At 32.4% G+C, this 16,664-nt stretch overlaps 1 protein-coding gene across 1 annotated transcript in view; it reads right to left on the bottom strand.

Moving 5' to 3' along the window:
• The window catches only part of LOC132739857 (mitogen-activated protein kinase kinase kinase 2-like), a 63,292-nt gene that overhangs the window by 36,606 nt on the left and 10,022 nt on the right, over positions 1-16,664 (bottom strand). Inside the window, exons 2-4 of the mRNA XM_060727666.1 lie at positions 16,260-16,357; positions 10,695-10,741; positions 1,405-1,510 (exon numbers count right to left, since the gene is read on the bottom strand). Of these exons, the coding sequence (XP_060583649.1) occupies positions 1,405-1,510; positions 10,695-10,741; positions 16,260-16,357 (251 nt within the window). The remainder of the gene's footprint in view (positions 1-1,404; positions 1,511-10,694; positions 10,742-16,259; positions 16,358-16,664) is intronic.

Genomic DNA, 16,664 nt, shown 5'->3' with positions numbered 1-16,664 from the left:
CTGACAATGGGAAGGGTTTTATACATCCATCATTTTTATGTATGGATTTTATATTTATTTGTTTAAAAAAATTTTGGGTGGCAAAAGTAAGGGTGGGAAGTTGAGATAAGTATATTATAATAGTAATAGGGTGGCAAAGCATGGGTGGGAAAATTAAATAATGAAGTAACAGAGTTATATAGAGAGGTTTTGTCAGTTTTAATTACATACTGGACATATTATAGGACAATTGTCCAGCCTTACTGATGAAAGATGATCAATCTTGCCCCCCACCCTTCCTGCAAGTACCCCCTATTAGGATCACCAACCCAACCCAACTTAAAGTAAACTATTAGAAAACCTTCCTCAATCAAAAGCCCGAAGCGAGATTCGAACCCTTGCCAGATAAGATTACCCACATGCAGTGACAAGCACTTTTATGATTTGCTGACCACAACTTTCACCAGTATGTCCCTCTAAATTGATAAAACTGAGTAACTTTAACAAAATACCACAGCACTGCAGAAATACATATTATTTTCTAGCTAAGATGATATATTTCCAGATTAAGGATTTGAAAAATTTTATGAAAAGGGGTTTTTTGTTTACTTAGTTTTATTTTAAACTGTAAAAAATCCCTTTTAATAAATGTTTTAAATTTTTAGCATACTTGGGTTGGGAAAAAAGTTCAGGAGAACATTTGGATAGCTTCCTGACATGAAAAAAATTCAAAGTCCCTGGCGGCAGGATTCAAACCCACAGTGATGAGGGCCAGAGGGGCGAGTGATTTTGAAGGGCACCCAAGTAGAATACAAGACAAACCATGATCATCATAGTTGAATGTTAGTTGTATAGTAAGCTAGCCAACTGTCTGTCAATTATCACTTACAGATGATCAATTACTACTCCTCAAGAACTACTTTTTTTTTGGCAAACAAGAACTACTTTTTTTCAATTTTCAAGGACATATCCATGGTTAACAATTATTGAAAATTGTACTTTTAACATGATCCACTCATTGATTTTAAATAAATACCACTCAAATATAAGTAGTTAATCTGTCATATTAACATTGTACTACTGTATCTGACATGCTATAGTGCACTTTTGTAAGTAAACCAACAGACTTTTGGTTTTTTTTATAAGACATATAAGTACAATAAAATTATTTCCAGAAATTGCAGTTTGCAGGTTATATTTCACAGCTTTAAGGTTATATACGGACTTCACAGCTTTTAGCTTATAATTTAAATCTGGTCATTCTGGTGACTTAAGCTTAACACCAGGGGTGTAAGAGGTATGAGACACTGGCTTGATTAAATATTTCTTGCTGTTTCCATGGGTATGTGATATTTAATAGGACACTTCCCCGCCATTGGCTTGAGTAAAGATATTTCATAATGTAATATAATATAAAATACGTACCTCGCCATTGGCTTGAGTAAAGAAGATACTAAGAGAAGAAGAGTACATCTGTTCCACCTTGTCACGTATCTGCTCAAACATGAGCGGCCTCGGCATGTGTATTGTCCTGAAATAATAAAATAAACAACATAAACCTTAATATCAATATAATTTAAACCTTAATTTAAGTTTTATATACCCCTTAATATCAATATATTAATATAAAATAAAACAAGAAAAGAAACAAACTGGTTGAAATGGGTTAAGAATTTGATTGGCATGTTATTTTGCAATAGTTTCTTTTGCTGTTATAGATGGCCATTATCATATTGACGTCCCCATTTTTAATTACTGTCACAAATGGGTGAGTGTTAAGCTATAATTATGGTGCTTACCAGCTTTAAGAGGTCTGGGAACTGCATGCACATCAGAAACTTTTATGGCTGTTATTTAAGAGGCAAGCACATGGGAGGGGAGTGGAGGGGACATGACGGGAGGGAGAGGTACAAAAGGGGGGGGGGTTGGGGCTTAACACTCTTTCAAGCTTTTATTCGAGTTAAGGAACAAGTATTATGTAAGCCTGTTTGGAAATTATATCAGTGGCATGTGAACAAATACTCAGAATTACTGATCATAGAATAGACTAGCTGAATAACTTTCTGTCAAGAACAAACCCAACTTCTCTTAAAGGATTCCAACAAACAACGTAAAGACCCAAAGATATCCAAAAATTAGCCTCTACATAAAATGATTGACAACCAAACATAATATTCTGTTGGCTTGTAAACAAATGATTACTTCACTTTCTTCCCACGATCACTTCAAATTTCATTTAAATTTATTATAAGAGTGTATTCAACATTTAAGATTACCTTCTCTATTAAATCATGATAAACTACATACAAAAAATAAGAAAAAATAACCATGTAATTTTGTGTCATGTCTTACGGCTGTATTAAGAATAATTTTCCAGCAACTTTTGGCCATGCTTCAAAATTTCTTTCATATTATATAATGGTGAATATGATTTGCATGAAAGTAAATTTGTAATGATTTGCACGAAAGAAAATTTATAATTTAACGATTTCAAAGAATTAGCATGAGATTTAAAGCAACTTGTTTTGCATAAAGCAGAAAATTTATAATGAGTGGTTTTAAAGCAAAAAGGGGGAAAATTTTGGTGTATTTTGTTCACAATGTTAAATATGTAAAATTACAAGAATGATGTTATAAGCAATGTTATGGGGCTCTATTTTTGAGTTTTTGTTTATAGACGTTTTTTTATTCAACAGTTTAAGAATATTTACAGACATAATTAACCCATTACTTCATGAGCATTTTGTGAAAAATGGCTGTTTTCATTGAAAAGTCTCCAGTTACAAGTTCAAATTGCTATAATACTATAAAAACTGCTTCCACACTTATCAAACTTGGCACAAATGTTGACTGGACCATTGCCCTTGCAACAACATGCTCAGGCTTAAATTTTCTGTTACCATGGCAACGAGGGGACATCTCAAAATTGCCAAAAATCACTATTTTGCGTTGATTTTTTCCATCAAAATTGATTTCAAAGTGCTACAACTTCTCAATGGATTGAGATAGAGTCAAATGCTTTTCAGCGTTGGTTACACGTTACCTTATGATCAATCTGGGGTCATTTACAGCCTCTCACAAGTCCAAAATTTTCTTGGCGATGAGGGGGACTCCGCCCCCCTTCAAACCCCCCAAACAGAAGGGGGCACATCCCGCTTCTGGCAACCCCCTGATGTATCTTTTGGTTGGGGGGCCGCGCCGAAAAAGAGGTCACTTTTTTTTAACAACATTTCTCAAACAAAAACAAGTGTTTGGGGCCTAAATAAGGCATTTTTTCATCATTTGAGACAACATAAAGCGGGGGGGGGGGGGGGGGCGGGGGGAGTGAAAAAGGCGTTAAAAGGCGTGTATATGAAGTAATGGGTTTAACAGAAAATGATGAAAATAATTGAAATTACCCTAAATCGCGTTTTTTCATGTTTAAACATGGCCTGTCATATAAATTTGAAGAAAAATTGTTGTTTTGTAGATTTTTTTATTTTTTTCATTAACCCATTACTTCATGAGCATTTTGTGAAAAATGGCTGTTTTCATTGAAAAGTCTCCCGTTACAAGTTCAAATTGCTATAATACTATAAAAACTGCTTCCACACTTATCAAACTTGGCACAAATGTTGACTGGACCATTGCCCTTGCAACAACATGCTCAGGCTTAAATTTTCTGTTACCATGGCAACGAGGGGACATCTCAAAATTGCCAAAAATCACTATTTTGCGTTGATTTTTTCCATCAAAATTGATTTCAAAGTGCTACAACTTCTCAATGGATTGAGATAGAGTCAAATGCTTTTCAGCGTTGGTTACACGTTACCTTATGATCAATCTGGGGTCATTTACAGCCTCTCACAAGTCCAAAATTTTCTTGGCGATGAGGGGGACTCCGCCCCCCTTCAAACCCCCCAAACAGAAGGGGGCACATCCCCCTTCTGGCAACCCCCTGATGTATCTTTTGGTTGGGGGACCGCGCCGAAAAAGAGGTCACTTTTTTTAACAACATTTCTCAAACAAAAACAAGTGTTTGGGGCCTAAATAAGGCATTTTTTCATCATTTGAGACAACATAAAGGGGGGGGGGGGGGTGAAAAAGGCGTTAAAAGGCGTGTATATGAAGTAATGGGTTAAAATAATCAGGCATTTACACTTTACATTTGTTTGTTTGTATTGTTTTTATTGGGGGGGGGGGGGGGTCCAAGGCTGAGTGGTTAAGGTTGCTGACTTCAAACCACTTGCCCCCACCTGCTGTAGGTTCGAATCTCACCAGGGACTTTGAATTCTTATATGCAAGCAACTGACCCTTTTCAGTTAACGGCCTAATTTTTCTCCTTCAAAGCCCTATTCCAGTTACAGTAGGTAGGGTAGGGTAGGTGAGGTAGATAGGAACTTTTTTTCTTTTTTTTTCATCCAAAATATTTTTTATCTTTCTCTAAATTTATAATGGCTTTCAAAAAATAAGTAAATTGTGAATGCTTAACATATTTTTAAAGTTTAAAACCAATGTTTCAAAGTTTTATTCAACATATTTCCCAGTTTGTATATTAAATTTTAAATGCTGGTATACAAAGATTATGATTCTCATTGACAGACTTCAAAATGCTTCCATGTTTAGTAAAAAGAAATTAAAAAAATATGTTTTTTTGTTTGGCAATGAAATTTTTTGGAAAGCTCCAATTTTTTTTATTGGTAGGTAGCGGGGAGGGGAAACAAAATATACTTCATTTTGGGCTCATGTATACAAATATACAGGCTATTACTCAATTGACTGCAATTTACCTTGATAGATAGGACCTACAGTATGGTATAGATATTTCATCATGATACTGTATGGTAGAGTAATTACATCATAATCACAATTGACAATGGTACTTCACTTATTCTACATCCAAGCTCATTTGTTGTTGGGTTTTTTTTACCTAAATTCTGATACAATCAAGTGTCTGCTTGTTGTAAATAGATAATGTTGGCTGTGTGTACAGGTGAATCATGCATTATTATCATGTTAATCTGTATTCAGGTATCTTTGATTTATTTCCAATATACCACAGTATATCATTGATTAATTTCCAATAATTACTACAATAATTATATCACTGATTTATTTCCAATATATATATCATTGATTTATTTCCAATATACCACAGTATACATTGATTTATTTCCAATATACCACAGTACATCATTGATTTATTTCCAATATACCACAGTATATCATGAATTAATTACCAATATACCACAGTATATCTGTATTCATGTATCACTGATTTATTTCCAATATACCACAGTATATCATGAATTAATTACCAATATACCACAGTATACATTGATTTATTTACAATATACCACAGTATATCATTGATTTATTTCCAATATACCACAGTATATCATGAATTAATTACCAATATACCACAGTATATCATTGATTTATTTCCAATATACCACAGTATATCATTGATTTATTTCCAATATACCACAGTATACATTGATTTATTTCCAATATACCACAGTACATCATTGATTTATTTCCAATATACCACAGTATACATTGATTTATTTCCAATATACCACAGTATATCATGAATTAATTACAAATATACCACAGTATATCATTGATTTATTTCCAATATACCACAGTATACATTGATTTATTTCCAATATACCACAGTATATCATGAATTAATTACCAATATACCACAGTATATCATTGATTTATTTCCAATATACCACAGTATACATTGATTTATTTCCAATATACCACAGTATATAATGGATTTATTTCCAATATACCACAGTATATCATTGATTTATTTCCAATATACTACAGTATATCATTGATTTATTTCAAATATACCACAGTATATAATGGATTTATTTCCAATATACCACAGTATATAATGGATTTATTTCCAAATATACCACAGTATATAATGGATTTATTTCCAATATACCACAGTATATAATGGATTTATTTCCAATATACCACAGTATATCATTGATTTATTTCCAATATACCACAGTATATAATGGATTAATTACCAATATACCACAGTATATCATTGATTTATTTCCAATATACCACAGTATACATTGATTTATTTCCAATATACCACAGTATATCATGAATTAATTACCAATATACCACAGTATATCATTGATTTATTTCCAATATACCACAGTATATCATTGATTTATTTCCAATATACCACAGTATATCATTGATTTATTTCCAATATACCACAGTATATCATTGATTTATTTCCAATATACCACAGTATATCATTGATTTATTTCCAATATACCACAGTATATAATGGATTTATTTCCAATATACCACAGTATACATTGATTTATTTCCAATATACCACAGTATATCATGAATTAATTACCAATATACCACAGTATATCATTGATTTATTTCCAATATACCACAGTATATCATTGATTTATTTCCAATATACCACAGTACATCATTGATTTATTTCCAATATACCACAGTATATCATGAATTAATTACCAATATACCACAGTATATCATTGATTTATTTCCAATATACCACAGTATATCATTGATTTATTTCCAATATACCACAGTATATCATGAATTAATTACCAATATACCACAGTATATCATTGATTTATTTCCAATATACTACAGTATATAATTGATTTAGTAATAGAAAGAGCACCGAAACACGAGGTTATCTGATTTGTACGAGGGGGCGTAGCCCCCGAGTATTAATCAGATTACCGAGTGTTTGGTGTTCTTTCTCTTTTGTATCATAGTCAAACATAAAAACACGTTCCCTGTTGTTACAATATGAAACCCCGGCAAAAATGAACCAATGAACGAGCATCTAAATATGACATTTCTGTCGATTTCACTTTCACTGCCGTCACAATATGTAAACCCCAGCAAAAATGAGCCAATCAATGGGCATGCTCTGGAGTGCGGGTAACTAATACCCGCACTCCAGTTAACGCACTGTGCATGTTTATGTATACGATTTAACCCTGACACATTTTCAACAGAAAGGTCTCCAAACTATGATACAATTTCCAATATACCACAGTATATAATTGATTTATTTCCAATATACCACAGTATATAATGGATTTATTTCCAATGTACCACAGTATATAATGGATTTATTTCCAATATACCACAGTATATAATGGATTTATTTCCAATATACCACAGTATATAATGGATTTATTTCCAATATACCACAGTATATCATGAATTAATAACCAATATACCACAGTATATCTGTTTTCATGTATCACTGATTTATTTCCAATATACTACAGTATAAAAATAGAAGTTTATAAAGGTTTGATTCAGTGTAAGATACAGCAGTAAGCGTAGACTTTGAAGTTTCTTGCTCAAAGGAACAACGACTTAATTGCCCATGACGGGGATCAAACCCATGCTACTTACTACCAGTAGTCTGGCAGGTTCACCACTCAGGACCATTGCCACTCAAAAAGATTATTTACTATGTTTACATTTATTAATATTTTTTACAAGTATTTTGTTGCGGTTTTATTGTGAGCTTGTGCAGGCCTTACTGAAGGTCAATCAACCTAGCATTATGATTATACTATTTTTCCAGCATTTTGGGATATGATGACACAGCTCTTCTGTTTCATTAGCAGAATATTACCCATCAATAATCATTATAGAGGCCCTTTGTGGCTGAGGGATTACCTTAACTGGTTGAGGCAAAAGAATTGCAGCCACCTTCTATCTCTGCGTGATCTTAAGATGCTACTAAATGGGTTCAAATAACTGGATTCTATGCATCTCTTACCTCTAGCAGGTGAGGTGGTTTTGACCCCTGGTGTTGTAACACCCAAGGTTAACCAAAATCAACTTTCCTGTTCTGTGCCATATGACCTATACTGTGTTGGTGTGCCGTAAAAACCAAACCAAACAAAAACCATAATAGAGAAGTAAATAAAAGCAACATGAATGATAATTCCTTTCATTAAACATGAGCAAAGAAGCCACAAATTTTTGTTCCTTAAATATCCATAACAACAGAAACTTAAAAAAAAATTCAATTTTTTGAGAAACACTTTTTGAAATGAGCAATGGGGCCTAAAAAAGTGGGTAATATCAAAAGTAAGGTCAAATTAGATTGGTATACCCTATAGACTAATAATTACCTTAGCCCTACAACAAAATACTTAACAGGGGATGAGAAATGGGACATTTGTACTTAGTAGTCTCATTGTACTTGATACACCATCAAAAACTTCGAATTAACAACCAAAATGCACTGTACAGTATTTACTTTACTGTGCACTAAGCTTCAGTTTTTTTACAATCCTGACATTTCAGGTATGAGGTTTTTTTCCCCCCTTCTTTTCCACTTTTCTTAAAAGTCACCAAGAACAAATTCACATCATTATCATACTGACATCTTTACTAAGTTACCTCTCACACCGACTGTTTGAAATATGCTATTTATTTAATGTTGTCACTAATTGTTAGATAGAGGAGAGAAGACATTTACCAAAACAAATGATTTGCTATAAAAGTATTTAAAGTTTTTTTGTGTGTGTTTTTTCCCCCCCCTCTCTTTTAAATTGATGGATGAAAACAATGCAGACATACACCTTGACAGCATCACTCAATCACCTAGTTCAAGTTAACATAACACTTATATTACAGGTATTGTTGTGTCGTACCTGCATGTCAACCATTTTAAACTTTATCAGCAGCATCAAATAGATGATGAAATGATCATTTTGATATTGATGATGTTGTTGTTAAAGATGATGAATAAAAAGATAATGATGATAATGTTGTTGGTGATGATGATGTTGATTTGATGATGTTGTTATCATTTATATTGGTGACATTGTTGATGATAATTTTGATGATAATGATGATGATTCAGGGAAATTATGTTGATGATGATTTTGGAAATGATGATGATGATAGTGCTGTTGTTGGTGATGATGATTTTGATGATGTTGTTATTGATGTAATCGATGGTAATGTTGGTGATGATATTTTGGTGATAATGTTACAGTGTTTTTTTGATGAAGTTGATTTTAAGTCACACCAAGGCCCCAAAATCAGAGGATTGTCATCATCTATTATTGAATATCATTAATATCATCATCATTAATACCATCATTATTATCCCCATATTCCCCATCATCATCATCATCATTAGCAGCAGCAGCATCATTATATTCATCATCATCAGTATCATAATTATTATCATCATTATAATAACACACACAACACAATATTTGGAATCCTCATAACACATTCCAACCTAAAACTCTCCTATAACTACTTAATACAAATCTTGTGTAGGATATAAACAATAAGTTGACAAGGCATCATTTTTTATAAGCTGACGTGTTGATTGGCCAGTAAATAATGTGATACATCTCTTAAAACATTTTTATACACAGAATAAACGTTTATATGACAGTCATCATATTTCACCAAGATCCTTAAATTAGTAATCTGAAACAGGACCATAAACGTTTTGTTATGTATAAGTATGTGTAAGTTCGCTGACAAACAACAATTATAAAATTGCAATATGAATAATTGAGATGTGTAAATATTTAAGTGGTCTGATATTGCTAAACTGCAATGTTTAAAATGTTTGTATTTTCAAAGAATTCATTTTCAAAATTTTCCAATAATAAAGCAGGTTGAGTAAGCACACAAAAAAAAAACCAGTCTAAATACAGCAATTGTTAATTTTGCTAAGAAACATTTTATTCTGTTTTCTTATAAATTAAATAGCAATGACAGTTTTTGTTGTTAAAGTTTCTCTCCAGATTTAATATGGCCCTCGGAATATAAAAACAAAGTGATCGTACAGTTCATTATTTTTCTTTCCTTAGTTTGGGTTTTACCTCGCACCAAAACTGTAAAGGTCATAATTATGGTGACTTTCCAGCTTTTCTGATGGAGGAAGATTTTAGGTGGCCCTCTATGCATTATTTCAGACAATGATGGGCACCTGAGAAGAGCCAAAGGCGTTCATTTTTTAGGTAGCTGGGTACGCTTCATGAATTTTTCAATTATATATAGAGGATATTTGTTTAGTTCAGTGTAAGATCGAAATATATTTCACCGAGTGAGCAGCAAAAGGTATATTTCACGAGTGGCGCAGCCACGAGTGAAATATGAACTTTTGGTGTTCACAAGGTGAAATATATTTCGATCTTACACTAAACTAAACAAATTTTCTTTTTATTATATGCATTGAAACGTTTTAAAAAGTCATTATACCTAATACTGAATGAAAAGCGCGCCAAATAATAATATAATGTGACGTCATTTACGACGTCACGTCATTAAGTTGGTACCCAGTACTGTGTACGCTGGTATTTCACTGAAACAACGTAAGGGGCTTAAATTCAAAACAGTGAAATTTAATCAAAGTGGTAATTTCACTGTTTCAAACAGTGAAATTACCAGTTTTATATCACTGATATATTTCTATAAACCACCGAAAAGCATGTAATAAATAGACAGTATTAAGGGAAGTAATGAATAAAGGGAAGTTATTTTTAATGTTTAAGCATAAAGGGAAGTAATTCTCTGATAATTAAACACCAGTGGCAGTAAATTATAGATATTGGAGCATTAATTTAAAGAAGCATCCTTTGTAATGTAAGCATAATGAAAATTAAGTCTTGATGTTTACAAAATAATGTTAAGTATAAAGGGAAACAACCCACCTTTTTTCTTCGTTGTACTCCATCTTGATTCTAATTCCCTGAGATCTCTGAAATAAACAAACAAAAATTGAATACTTTACGAACCAAAACCTACATTTTACACATTCAATGATTAAATATAAAATAAAGTTGAATTATGATGATTTTTACAAAGACTTCCAAATCTACTGAAAAGGTAGGTCTTAAGTGTTTGGTCATCAAATATGTTTAAGTAGAGGGAAATGAAGCCCATATTCTGCCTCAAACTTGTAAGACCAAGATCCCCTATGAATGTCCTGCTTTTTGCAATGTCCTGCTTTGTACCCTGCCCTGCATCTTGCCCTGCCCTTCTTTATACCTTGCCCTGTTCTTCATGCACTGTCCTGCATCTTGCCCTCCTTTGTACCATGCCCTGTTCATCATGCCCTGCCCTGCATCTTGCCCAGCCCTTTGTACCCTACCCTGTTCTTCATGCCCTACCCTGCTTTGTGCCCTACCCTCTTTCCAGCTCCAACAAATTCTTAGATTCAATGAACATTAAGACATGTTTGTATCTTATAATCATCTCTATTATACTGTCATAGTTTTCTCTCCATTTAAATATAGCTCTGTGATGCAAACCAAATTATTATTCAAAGTTTACTTTCAAATCTTTTATCATGTTTATTTTTTTATAGGTTTTTTTCTAGCATTTTATGACTTAAGGATGTTGTGTTTTTTTCTTATTTTGTGTTTGTTTGTAAGTTTTGCGCCTGTTTATTAACATATGAATGATTTTTATTCCCATATAATCATGTAAAACCATTCATCACAGGTGTGTAATGAGGTGTTAAAATCCTGCTGAGATCACATCTTTAAACATCAAAACATTTTATATACTTAACTAGGCCAAAATTTTAATAAAACTTAAACATACATTTTAACTCTTTTTTTTTCGGACTTTTTCTGTTGAATTATATACTAATCACACAGGACACTGTGAAGGGACATAAACTATCATTATAATGAATTTCGAGCTCAAATACTAAATAAGGAAGCGCTAACATCTATTTATACATCAGGCACAATCTGATTTCCCAACAGAATCACTATAGCTCTATAGTCACACGTAGGGCAAGCTTTACCATTATAGTTTAATTTAGCACCTAAAACTCACTTTTTAAAGATTAAAATTCACATTTTTGATGAGTGTTTTTGTAGAATATACAAAAGTTTTCTGACGAACTCCGTGACAGTAAAAATATCACAAGAACTCCAGACAAGTTATCATAAGAAAACCATTTCTCGTGTAACAGTTCCTCCCCTGTGCTACAGCTTCTTCACCATTTAAAATAAACTTTTAGTTTGTGAAGACACCAGTTGCAGGTATTGTAAGTAAGAAGATTTTGTCAACATGTAGTGCCACAGACAAGCCTCTTGTCAAGTTGATACCCCCAAATTTAACAATGTTCAGTTCCGAAAACCAGAGAGCTTGACAAGACCATTTCATAAATTTAACAGGTTACGAGTCAAGCCCTCTAATATATGGTGGGATCTGAGTTAATTAAGATGGGTCTGCCTTTAATTTCGTCACATTAGAGCAGTAATGGGTTAACTCCTTATATAATTTAATAGAAGTTAACCCATTACTGTACTAAGGTGACAATTTCAGACATTGATTATCTGAATCGCCTCTGGATTTAGTTCCAAGTCCTCATATGATGCCATTACTAGTAAGTTATTTTCAGAAAGCAGATTCAAGCCTCCATGGTCCAAAAAAAGCTAAAAAAGGTTAGCTAATAAAGTAACAAAGGGCAATAACTCTATAATTTCTCTGGACAGAGTTATGGTTCTTGTGCACTGCACTCCCTCTTATTGTGCTTGACCATTGTATGAAGTTGTTTTGAATTCCAACCAGTACATTTCAAGTTATGCTCCGGACAAAGAAAAGTAACAAAGGGCAATAACTCTGTAATTAGTCAAGATGGAGGTATGGTTCTTATGCACTGCACTTCCTCTCAATGTGCTTGACCATTATATGAAATGATATTGAATTCCAACCATTAGTCTTCAAGTTATGGTCCGGACAAAAGAGAGCTGTGAAAAAGTAACAAAGGGCAATAACTCTGTAATTACTTTACATAGAGTTATGGTTCTTGTGTACTGCACTTCCCCTTATTGTGCTTGACTATTGTATGAAGTTGTTTTAAATTCCAACCAGTAGTTTTCAAGTTATGCTCCGGACAAAGAAAGTAACAAAGGGCAATAACTCTGTAATTAGTCAAGATAGAGTTATGGTTCTTGTGCACCGCACTTCCTCTCAATGTGTTTGATCATTGTATGAAGTTGTATTGAATTCCAATCATTAGTCTTCAAGTTATGCTCTGGACAAGGAAAATGCAAGGGACCGCGACCACCGAGTGACTCCTATATACCCCCCCCCCCCCCCAAACTTCGTTTTGGGGGTATAATAAATTATAAATTTTCAAAATTGAATTTCTTTTCGTTTTTCTATGTAACAGCATTCAAGAAAATGATTAAGTTTATATTTATTTTTGAAAGTTTTTTCTTCTTCCGACTTTAGTTAGATAACATGGAACTATATTGTTATGTGTATGGATACTCAAGTTGTTGAACCAATGCAAATGGAAACGAAGGGATATGAAGGCGGAACTTAGCCACTGTTACAAAGGTGCCGACTTGCCGAGTTCTATACTAATGGCAAACACTTAAATCACTTTTGTTACCATCAGATTTAAAAGACTTAAATCACTTTTGTTACCATCAGATTTAAAAGACTTAAATCACTTTTGTTACCATCAGATTTAAAAGACTTAAATCACTTTTGTTTCCATCAGATTTAAAAGACTTAAATCACTTTTGTTTCCATCAGATTTAAAAGACTTAAATCACTTTTGTTTCCATCAGATTTAAAAGACTTAAATCACCTTTGTTTCCATTAGATTTAAAAAGGATTTGTTTACTGATTTTTGACTTGTTTTCGATAAATGTTTACTGATTTTTGACTTGTTTTCTATAAATGTTTACTGATTTTTGACTTGTTTTCTATAAATGTTTACTGATTTTTGACTTGTTTTCTATAAACCTTTACTGATTTTTGACTTGTTTTCTATAAATTTTTACTGATTTTTGACTTGTTTTCTATAAACCTATACTGATTTTTGACTTGTTTTCTATAAATGTTTACTGATTTTTGACTTGTTTTCTATAAACCTATACTGATTTTTGACTTGTTTTCTATAAATTTTTACGGATTTTTGACTTGTTTTCTATAAATGTTTACTGATTTTTGACTTGTTTTCTATAAAAGTTTACTGATTTTTGACTTGTTTTCTATAAATGTTACTGATTTTTGACTTGTTTTCTATAAATGTTTACTGATTTTTGACTTGTTTTCTATAAATGACTTTTTATTAAATGTTTACTGATTTTTGACTTGTTTTCTATAAACCTTTACTGATTTTTGACATCTTCAGCTGATGGAATTATAATTTTATTGCAGTTTATATTTAAATGATTTTTTGATGTCATGTATCGCTAGAATTATCTAGTAGCTTCTTAAGTTACAGTATTAATAATGAAATATTTAACTACTTTAAAGTGGTATAATTGAAAAACATGGCCTAACAATATCAAATGACCGTATCTATCAAAATTGTATAGAAAAAAAATCATATTTAATTTATTTTTATAACCATAGATCTACATCTTTACTGTGAAAAACAAAATTGAAAGAAGGGGGTGAAAAGTATTCTACTATAAAATTATGATTTAATCAAGTATTCAAAATAAGTTGAGTTTTTTTTCCATTTAATTATGATCAAATAACATTCAAGAATAAATACTTTTCTTCAAAATATGTGTCTGTTTTTAAACAGAGAAAAAGTTGCGACATATTTTATATCAACACAAAAGATTGGTTTATAGAGATTTGTATATAAGGTCATATTATAAACGGTACTATACTGGCCACCCATGCATCATTAAAGGTGTGTAGAGTGACCGTAGCAGGGTTGTCGTTAAGATGCGGCTGTAGGCAAAAATGGCATTCTTCAATGCATACTGGGCCATCTCAAAACTCAGAAACAACTCTTACTATAATAATGTGATATAACCAAAAATAACTGCCTCTTTAGTCAAAACCCACCATTTTAGAAAATTTTCAATAACAACCTTGCATAGTTGTCCCTCAGTGTATTATATATTTACGGGTACCAAATAAGTATCTGAATATAACAGTGTCCAACCGTAATAAACATGCGTACCAGGACACCGTCGGAAAATAAGCGGCACCGAGAACCCTGATTACACCGACCTTTTGGAAGCTTTCACACCACCATCATGTTGGGGATCGAATCCACGGCAGTTAGAGGCAAATGATTCAAGAGTAAGTTCAGTAAATTGATCACTATACCACAGAGGCCTGATCCTTTAAAAGGTCAAGGTCATTAATCAATGAAATGTTGGGTGAGCAACAGATTTGAATGATATCCTTTTAAAGGTCATTATTAATCAATGAAATGTAGGGTAAGTAACAGGGTTAGAATGACATAATTATATTATGGTAAATAATTCATAAATTAGTACGATTTCTCTCCTTGTCGTGGGAGGTCATAAAACATAGACAAGTTATTAGTAAAAGCAGGTCAGTAATAAATATATATGTCACAGTTATATATACAAAACTCTGACACTGATTTATACTAATTTTTTGACGACTTTTTCACATTCATTTTCACCTCAACAATTATTTTCTTGCATTATTTGGGGGGCTTTAAGTTTTAGGTCACTTTGGCTTGTGTCAAGATGTGTCTGCCTTTAGTATATTTTTTATAGTTAAATTATGAGACAGTTATATAATAATTGCAGGTGTGTTTTGCTAAAACATTAGCATCAGCAAATAGTTTGTCAGAATGAGTATCCTGTCCTCAACTAACATATAATCGTTATCAATATTATTTTTATTATTTGAAAAGGTTACTGTTTGGTTGGTTGCTAGTTACCAATAACTCAAGGAATTCAGTTACTCATAACTCATTGGTTCCTATTACTTATAACTCATGGACTCTTGTATACATACCTCATGGATTCTTGTACATTGTACTAATAACTCATGGATTTTTTTTTACTTATAACTCATGGATTCTGATTACTTATAACTCATGGATCTCTATTACTACTATACTTAAGTACTGTAAGCCTGTTACTAATAACACATTCATTCCACATTTGTAGTCAATAATAATTCATAGATTCAAGTGACTTGTAACTCATGGATTTATTTAAGTTAACAATTACTCATGGATTCTTGGCATTAATAACTCATGGGTTCTAGTTATGAATCACTCATGGATTCCAGTTACTATTAACAACTAACCATTGTATTTCTGTTAGTAATAACAGAATGGTTTACAGATTTCCAGTTACCAATAACTCATGGATTCAGTTTCTATTTACTCATGGTTTCCAGTTTCTAAGTACAAGTGCATCAGACTTAGGGTTTGGGGCATCACTTAAACTTGAGGCAAACTACAAAATTCACTTTCATATGTAACAGAAATTTATTAAATTTAAAGAAAGACTTACTTGAAGCTGTGAGTATGATAGTTTCTGCACATTCTTGTTACCAAGTTTGAGACCTTTCTTTAAATCTGCCTGGATAGAGTCCAGCAGTTCTTGTTTATCTGAAATAAAAATAATTAAATTGTGATTACAAGGGTTCAATACCTAGGCATTACACAAGTTGAAATTACAAACATTAAACCAGGTACCTCATTCCACATGGTCATTATGACTAATAAAAATCATGGTCATTGTGACTCGTGCCAATCATGGTCATCAGGACTAATGTAAATCATGGTCATTGTGACTTTTATAAATTATGGTCATCATGACTTATGTAAATCATGGTCATCATGACTTATGTAAATCATGGTCATCATGACTAATGTAAATCATGGTCATCATGACTTATGTAAATCATGGTCATCA

The sequence above is a fragment of the Ruditapes philippinarum genome, unplaced genomic scaffold (assembly GCF_026571515.1).
Source record: "Ruditapes philippinarum isolate M1 unplaced genomic scaffold, ASM2657151v2 ctg1855_1_1_1_1, whole genome shotgun sequence".
NCBI classification, from domain to species: domain Eukaryota; kingdom Metazoa; phylum Mollusca; class Bivalvia; order Venerida; family Veneridae; genus Ruditapes; species Ruditapes philippinarum.
Note: the sequence above shows the minus strand (reverse complement) of the source record. Positions and strands in the feature narration are given on the sequence as shown.